This window comes from Lupinus angustifolius, chromosome LG07, assembly GCF_001865875.1.
Source record: "Lupinus angustifolius cultivar Tanjil chromosome LG07, LupAngTanjil_v1.0, whole genome shotgun sequence".
In the NCBI taxonomy this organism is placed as follows: Eukaryota; Viridiplantae; Streptophyta; class Magnoliopsida; order Fabales; family Fabaceae; genus Lupinus; species Lupinus angustifolius.
In genome coordinates this window covers 6,922,264-6,931,661 of record NC_032015.1, presented here as the reverse complement: position 1 = coordinate 6,931,661, position 9,398 = coordinate 6,922,264, and the positions used below count along the sequence as shown (strand labels likewise).

The window sequence follows — 9,398 nt, the reverse complement described above, 5'->3', positions numbered from 1 at the left end:
GTTTAGTCAATGTAATGGATGGAAAGTTGAGATCATCTCCATTACTAAATTTTCTGGTTTATAAAATATAAGAGGAAGATAGAATAATTAAAATTTGAATCACTATTTTTTTTATACTACATGTTAAGATCTATATTCAGTATTGAATTCTCTCATATCGAATAAATGTTTACCTGATTGATAAAGTATCTTGGACCAATGAAGACTTAATTGTTTTTAGCCACACATACTTTGTGACCACCAAACCAAACTGTCAAATTTATTTCTCTTTCTTTTAATTAGGTATACTTAATGCATGTGACATAAAGAAACGAAATTCTTAGTTGAAACAGTTAATCACAGAACGAAAAAAAACAGATCGGTGAGAACAAAGATATCCTTGTTGTAAAGTATATAATAGCATCTAAGAAGAAGCGTTTCAATGGATCCAAACTCAACAAACAAACAAAGTGATTTGTATTTTACCAACTAAGAAATTAATGATACAACAAAAATTTCTAAACACAGGTTAAATAAACATATCAACTATCAAGTGCATAAAACTTCAATTTAGACACCTTAATTAAACATAAAGTGTTAAAAAAGAAAGGGATTCATCATGAGTGAAGCTTCTACGCGCTTTTAGAGCGATTGAATCTTAACTAACACTGACAAACCAACCTTCTGAAGCCGCAATCTACCATACCAAGTGAACGAGACATCCTTTTCATTAATGAAGAGGTAAGTAATTATTTTTACACATATTCTTTATGGCAAAAATGTAATTTCATGATAAGCAAAGGGATACATATTACTTTTTGTGTGTTATTACGTGGTATTTGTTTCTCCGTTAATGGAGACATCTTAGTCGTACCGTGCCACTGCAAAGTGCATGTGGACCTAAACTTTTTTGCTAGTTGCATCATACTTTTCTACACTAGTTTTAGTTTATTCATACTCATAAAATTGGTAAATTGTTTTCTTTAATTAAACGTATAATGAACACTGTTAACAAAGAAGCTTATACATTATTAAATAGATGAAAAAAAAATGTTAAAATTTGATGGCCTAGAGGCATCGCTTTCAAACTTTAAATACTTTAACAACTCCACTTACCTCATGCATCCCTTTCTCATTACTTCTTACGCATATTAGGCTATCCCACACTCTCTTTCTCTCCATCTGAACCAGTATTCAGCCACCAACTCTTCAATTAATTTCTCTTTATCTCTTACATGCATTTCCACAAACATATGGTGCTCACTTCCTAGCTCTATCTGAAACACATCGAAACTCATATACCCACAAGAAAAAACTACGACCCATTTCACCAAAGTCGATCTTCTCTTCATCTCTGAAAGAAAAAACAAAATTTTCCATGGCCCTCGAAACTCTACTCATCAAGGTGAAAACTGCGTTCTCTCACAGCTTCAACCCCGTTCAACCCTTGAACCCAAAGAAACATCTTCTGAAAAAGAAACCCAAAAACGTCGGCGTTTTGGCCTTCGAGATCGCTAGCGTGATCTCAAAGCTCCTCCATTTATGGCAGTCTCTCTCTGACGCCAACATCATTCGCCTCCGAAACGACGCCGTTTCACTCGAAGGCGTTTTGAAACTCATCTCAAACGACGAGTCCTTTCTCTTAAGCCTCGCACGCGCCGAGTTTGCCGAGTCATTACGACTCGTTTCTGATTCGATCTCTCGACTCAGCGTTAAGTGCCATGACCCCACCCTCCGTTCCTTCCACCGAGTCTTCACCGAGTTTGCTAACTCGGGCTTCGATCCGCTCACGTGGACCCTCACGTGCCACAAAGATATCGAAGCCAGACGAAAAAAATTGGAACTTTACGTGTCCCTCACGCAAACTCTCCATAGAGAAATGGAAGAGCTTTCTGTTTTGGAAAGTGGGTTGAAAAAATCACTACTTTGCCATAACAACAATAGCAATGAAAAAATTGAAGCTTGTTCTTCTTCAATTGGGAAGGATCACCATAAAATCTGTGACCTTCAGCATAAGATTTTGTGTCAGAAACACGAGGTTAAGGAGTTAAAAGAAAAATCTTTGTGGAACAAAGGTTTTGATGGTGTTGTTTTGTTACTAGTGAGGTTTTGTTTCACTGTTTTAGCAAGACTTAAGATTGTCTTTTTTGGAATAGGACCTTATTTGTCTCGTAGTTTATCAGCTTCAGCTGCTGTTTATCCTTCAGCTACTACCTTCATTTCTGGGCCATTGAAAAGTTCAAAACTTGAATTAGAGAAAAGAGAAGATTTTGGAAGTGGGTTTTTTGAGTCTAATTGTAAGGTATTGAAGCAAGGGAAAAACACTTTAGGTGATTCAGCTTTGGCTTTGCATTATTCAAATTTGATTATAGTTATGGAAAAAATGATAAAGTCACCCCAATTAGTTGGAATGGAAGCAAGGAGTGACTTGTATGCAATGTTGCCAAGTAGCATAAGGTCATCATTGAGGTCAAGATTGAAAGGATCAGTTGGTTTTTGTGCTAGTGATCCTGCACTTGCTGGTGAATGGAGAGATGCATTGGGGAGAATATTGGGGTGGCTATCACCTTTGGCACATAACATGATCAAGTGGCAGAATGAAAGGAGCTTTGAGCATCAGAATTTGGTTACAAAGACTAATGTATTGCTTTTGCAGACTTTGTTCTTTGCTAATAAGGACAAGACAGAAGCTGCTATAACTGAGCTTCTTGTTGGGTTGAACTATATTTGGAGGTTTGAGAGGGAAATGACTGCTAAGGCTTTGTTTCAATGTGTTAATTTCAATGGGTTTTTAAACTTAAATAAATCTAGCTAAGGGGATGGGTTTCTTTTGCCTTTATCTCTTCCACTTTCTTCTATGGTGGTTGATTTTAGAAGGAAAAATATGTAAGTTCAGATCATTGAGGGTTTGTTTGATTCATACTTGAGTCTGTATATGGAATATAGATGTATGTAAATGAGATATGGGTTTTGAGTAAAATCTCCAAGTAATGCATGGAGTTTCATGATTCATACTTTCCACTTAATCATGTGAGAATATCCTAATGTTCCATTAGTTTTATCATCATCTTCCGACTATTGATACTAATATATCACTATGTAATGTTACTGAAATTTCAAGTTGTTTATCTATACTTTGTATAACAAAGTTATTTAGTGCGTTGAATAAGTGTTAAGTAAACTATAAGTAGGCCAGGTAGCTTATTTGATAAGAAATAAAAATTGGTTTGTGAGTAAATGGTAAATCAGTTTTATTTCAATAAATTATGAGTTTATAAGGTAAAGGCTTCTGTCATTTTACAATCATTATCTAACTTATTAGTAATCTTATCAAATACTTCTAATTCAACAACTAGTATATAAATTTTGTATATTTCCATCTTGTTATATGGTTTCAATATTTTATCCAATCCCTGGTCCATATGAGTCTAAAGTAGTGATTCTGGCATGTTCAAGATTTAGTCATCATACTCTACCTCAAACTTAATCTCACATTATAATCAAGTTTTTTCCTACTATAGATCCCAAGGTCCAGTGGTTAAGATTGGTCCTGTCTAATAACAAGAATTGGCCCAAACCAAATATTCGAGAATTATTATATCCATCAGAAAAAATTGTAGGTTTATTTCGAGGAAAGTCTCTACCTTTAATCAATCTAGTATCTCGACTCCAATTCAGTTTTTCCTTCTAATACATAAACACCTTTTTTTCATGATGAAATATTATACTCGTGGATTTCTTTTAATATTCAATAGTTTCTTTTTATAAAAATAAAATACTATACATTCACTGACTAGTGAGTACATAAGAGAAAGGAAGAAATTGATCATGTCTTATTTGTTTGAAATTATCCCTTAAAAGTATTATGTCGTTAGAGTGACTAATATTCATAGTTTTTTATAAGTGTAATCACCATTAGAATGATTCTTAATGAGAAAAAAGTCATTACTGATATAATTCTTAAAATATATAACTGAAATAAATGTCAATGGAAATAAAACATGGTTGTACAATCATAATTGGAATGATTGTTAGTGGGAAAAGAAATACAAAACTAACATAATTCATTAGAGAATATGGAATTTTGAGGTTGGAAAAAAATTAATGAATACTAACAAGATGATGATGATATATTAAAATATTAAAGGAAGATGACTAATCAGATTTTCAAACTTTCAACTTCATGGAAGCAGAATAGTGACAGAACAGATCACGGAGACTGGGACCACTCTGATACCACATAGAAAATTTAGGATGGTAAAGAATTTGTCATACTCAAATATAAATAAGTTCAAATAATTTATTATATATACATAAATTGTTATAAATGATAGATAATATTAATCTAAATAATAACTGATAAAATAAATAAATCTAACTAAATATTATATAAAAAAAATGATCTACTAATCCAAATATTTCAAACAATAATAGTATATTCCAATCAAAGTCGAACTACAGAAGTTGATTGCCTACTAAATTGTAGATTATAAAGCAAAATTTTCTTGACATGTCGCATTTGCATGTTTGGTTAAAGGTCGTTTAGATTGTATGACTAATGATACATAACTTGTTTTTCAAGCAAAAAGAAAGAACGAAAACATCATACTATAATTTCTACTTTCATATAAAAAGGAGACAACTCTTTAGTTATTACAAAAGATGTTCCCGAAGGATAGCAATATTTACCAATCTTGGTTAAGAAAAGAAATCATAACAACTATCTATTAATATCCTAAACTCTATTTCCTAATTTGTCACGGATGCAAAGAGGGTTTTGTTTAGCCAAAATTTGACGACCAATCTCTTTGAAATTCACTTTGCATGCATGCAGTTCTGGGTATCTATGCCTTCCACAAAACACTTCACCACAGCGGCACTCAAATCCTGATATTCCAACCTTTTTGTTACAACTCTTGCATCTATTCTTGTTCTTCATTGTGGTAGAAACAGCGACAACATCAAGACCACATGGTTTCGGAGAAGTAGACGATGACTCATGAGGAACAAAGATATTAACCTTCAAGTTTTTTACTTCACATTCATCATCATCATATGGTTTAGTGATGTTTTTCTTGAGCTTGAGATAATCTTTGTAACACTTAGAGCAAAAGTTCTTGTTTGCAGGAGAACCGTAGAAGCCACAACCATTAGCACAAAGTTCCTGATCCATGTTGAAATTACAAGGTGTGGGGTATAGAATAAGGGAAAGAATGTTCAAAATAGTAAATTCTACTATGCTATTGATTATGAAGTGATACTAAAGACATAATGTTAATATGTATTTATACTAATATATTTTTTATTATATAAGGAATAAAGGAAACAAATCATAAAATATAAAATAAAGTAATCTCAATCATAAAAGATCTTCTAATATGTTTTAACTAAATCTATAATATTATATCTATTGCATATATTTTATTAGTTTAACATAGTTTGGCAGGAAATTAAAAGCTAGAGAAAATATGTGCATGATACGTTTCTGACGCAAGGTTGAAGTTGTAGGATTATAGAATGGGACGGGTTATTTATAAGTAACCTCCTCAAGTACTTATCATGAAATTAATAGTGGATCATCTATACTTTAGTATATATATATATATATATTAGTCTATCTATATGTTTTATTTATCTTCTACTTTTACTTATAAATAAAATTAATAATTAAATAATTTTAGTTTTTTCTTTCCAATTTTACCTTTAGTAAAAAAATTATGTTGTCATCTTATATTGTATATCTTTATTATCTCTACAAAATTAAATCATCTATCATTGTCACAAACAATATATTACATATTTATTTTTTTTTTAAATTTTAGTTTAGATCTATATAACTTCTATTTATGTCAATATTAATCTATAATAATTTTATTAAATTGCAGTATAGTGCCTATCAAAATACTAATAATAATAATTTATATTAATACTAATATATAAAGTGAGAATACCTTTCGTGCCCAACTTTTAAAATTCTCCATAATTGGCATTACTTCGTTGATGTACATGTGCATGTATGTTGGATAATGAAATTAAAATAATATTTATTAATTATTATATATTAAATCTCTTCATCTATTCACCATAAAATATCTCTTATTTTACAAACCATCTCCTAATAACAAATATCTTATGGTTGGTAATCTTTTAAAATAAATAATACTTTTAAACAATTATTTATGTGTGGGATTGACGAGTAAAGTCTAAAAAAATTGTATGTTGATATATGGGAGACCTTATCAAAATAATACTATATCTATATTTTTATACTATATATAATGATAAAATATGGTGTATTTATTATTGTGGATTAATTTCTAATTTTCTATTTTGTCCTTAATATTTCTTAATTTATACAAAAAAATATAAATATATAATCATAGGTGACCATCATTAACACAATAATCACCTACTTCACCTTAAATTGATCATTATAATAAATATAAAAAATTATAACATAAAGTACCTTCAATACAAAAGTATCATAATTCTCTAAAATAAAATATATAAAAATTAAATATTTAATACTATAAAATAAGAATACGAGTCAACCTATACACAATGTATTCATCCACACACTAGAATTAGTAAAAGAAATTGATATTTAGTTACATAATTTAGCTTTACTCTTACTAATAATTTATATATATTTTCATTCACATCCTATTATCTCTTTAAAATTAAATCTAGCATTGTTACTCATAATAATTTTTATGTGTTCTATTTTTAAAACTTTATCTATGTACGGTTTATTTGTGGAGATATTAATCTATAATACCAGATTTGTTTAATTCAAAAAATAAGCTTTAACAAGTATGGTAGTGCCTTTCAAAATGTTGATATCCAACAAGACCATCCTTTGGGGCTTTCTAAGTTTTAGCACTCATGAATTTTATTTTAAAAAGTAAGCAACACTCCTATTATAATATGCTTTTAATACAGAATGCATTTGCCACGCCCTTCCGAATTATGTTGCATTAGAATTAAACTCCTATTCGTTTTTGGCAATAATTATGTTTTTTTATCATATGAAATAATAATGTTTTTTATTTATTAAAATATTATACTTTTGAACATTCCTTGGGTTTACTTGCTATCTCATTAAAAATATTGCAAAAATTCTTAATATCAAATTATAGTTATAGACTTATAGTTGTATTTAAACGGTTCACGATGTTACTTTGAAGTTTTATTGTTAGGGATTGAATATGTTTTTTTCTTATAACTCTTAAATGTACTTATCATCTTCTTTTAAATACTATATTTATGCATTATGCATAGACCTATTTTACATCAATAGATAAAATTTAAGAGATAATTATAAAGAATAAATAGTTTATAATAACTGCTTACAAAATACATTTATATATTTTCTCATATTGTATATTACATCAAGTATCACTGTTGAAATATTTTATTATATTTTAATATCATCAATGGTACATCTTTAACTAAAGTTTTCTATATATAATTCATATGAATGGTCATTTAAACAACATGAAGATTGAGTTTTTCCTGTGTATAATATCATAAGATTAATATAATTTTTCTTGGAAATCACAAAGGTTACCAAATTGACTAAGCTGTATCCCATAAGTGAATGTTCGAATTTTAATTTTTGGGGCGATAGAGGCTTAGCATTATGTCCTAATTTTTTGTGCTATTTAGATATTTTTTTGTTAGAAGCAGATGGTCACATAAGTACGTCAAATTATTTGCAAATGTTGTGGACTAATGATTTATGTTCTAGTAGATCTTAAAGAACTATACTAAATTTCAAAGATATATGCCACTAGGGGTTAAATATCTCTACATTGCTGCAATTTTAAACCTAGAGTTCTTGGTAGACAAAAAATCAAAGTTTCTCAAGGGTTTTGTTGATTTAAGCAAAAACTAGAGTTTCAGTCTGTTAGAAATAAAATGTAATCCAAATGTATTACATGATAGTTAGTTGCATTAGAGACTGATTTGTTTAAGTTTGTTGAAATTTACTATTTTTAGTTAGGAAGTTTAAAACTATGTTTTCTATTATTGTGTATTTTCTATACGTAGAAGGTTCTTCCTTGTTGAACAATGCATATGATATATCAATATACACCAAAACATACTATTTCTTCTTCTTTTCTTTGTTGAGATTCTAACAATTGGTATCAAGAGCACGTTCCAAATCCAAGGACCTCAGAATCACGCTTCAAAATTCACTATCTCAAATCTGCTACGGTGTGTAGAGTGCAACTCGAAAAATTCACTGTGTGTGAATTAGGTTGGTGTGTGGTGTTGTTGCGAGAGAAGTGAAGGTTGTACGTGAGGAGTAGAAAAGCTAGATTCGGTTCAGAAATGGTTAGAAATGGAGGAGATCTACCATCAATGAGTCTTCCTATGTTGACAGAGAAGAATTGGGATAGATAGAACAGACAGATGAAAGTATTGTTCAACTTTCAAGAAGTAAGTGATGCAGTTGAAGATGGTCTTCTTGTACCTGGTCCTGATGCCACTGAAATTCAGAGGATCGTGTTCAAAAAGGCCAAGAAGAAGGATAACAAAGCATTATTCCTATTGCATCAATGTGTCAATGATACACATTTTGAAAAAATTCAGAATGCAAACACTGCAAAAGAGGCATGGGATATCTTGATTCGAAGCTACTCTGATAGAGACAAGATCAAAAGGGTAAAGCTTCAAACCCTTAAAAAGCAATATGAACTAACTCAAATGGAAGAGAATGATAAGATAGGTGACTAATTTACAAAAGTACTCACAATAACAAACCAGATGAAAAGAAGTGATGACAAATCTCATGATCATTGAAAAGGTCATGAGATCCTTACCTCAAAAGTTTGACTACATTGTAATAGCAATAGAAGAATCTAAAGATGTTTCTGGAATGAAGATTGAAGAGCTTCAAATTTCCTTAGAAGCACATGAAATGAGGTTGCTTGAAAGGAATCCAACCAAGAACCCTGAACAGGCCTTGAAGGCAACCAATTTCAGAGATGAAGACAGTCAGAAAACAAGAAGGTGGAAAGGAAAGAAGAGCAGAGGAGATCTAAATTGGTCTGAATCTTCAGATTGAAGAAGAAGACCAAGAAGGAATCTGAAACAAAATAAGTATGACAAAAGGAATGTTGAGTGTTTCAAATTCCACAAAAATGGTCACTACTCTTATGAGTGCTTCAGTGAAAAAGGCAAATGGAACCATGATGAGAAAGAAGCCTACACAGTTCAAGAAGAACTTGAGGAAGAACCACTGACACTCATGGTCACAAACTCTGCAGAGCATAGCCATGAGTCTTGGTATCTTGACTCAGGGTGCTCAAATCATATGACTAGCCACAAGGAGTGGCTTGCAGATTTTGACCCTAGCAAGCAAAGCAATGTGAAGTTTGCAGATGATAGCATTCTCAAGGTGGAAAGAACTG

At 30.8% G+C, this 9,398-nt stretch overlaps 2 protein-coding genes across 2 annotated transcripts; one reads left to right on the top strand and one right to left on the bottom strand.

Annotated features, from left to right (window-relative positions):
- Positions 1,063–2,985, top strand: LOC109352073. Its single transcript, XM_019593880.1, has one exon. It carries the CDS (start codon positions 1,358–1,360, stop codon positions 2,792–2,794), a length of 1,437 nt encoding a protein of 478 aa, XP_019449425.1. The 5' UTR covers positions 1,063–1,357; the 3' UTR covers positions 2,795–2,985.
- LOC109353099 (zinc finger A20 and AN1 domain-containing stress-associated protein 7-like) lies at positions 4,654–5,177 on the bottom strand. Its single transcript, XM_019595275.1, has one exon. It carries the CDS (start codon positions 5,150–5,152, stop codon positions 4,715–4,717), a length of 438 nt encoding a protein of 145 aa, XP_019450820.1. The 5' UTR covers positions 5,153–5,177; the 3' UTR covers positions 4,654–4,714.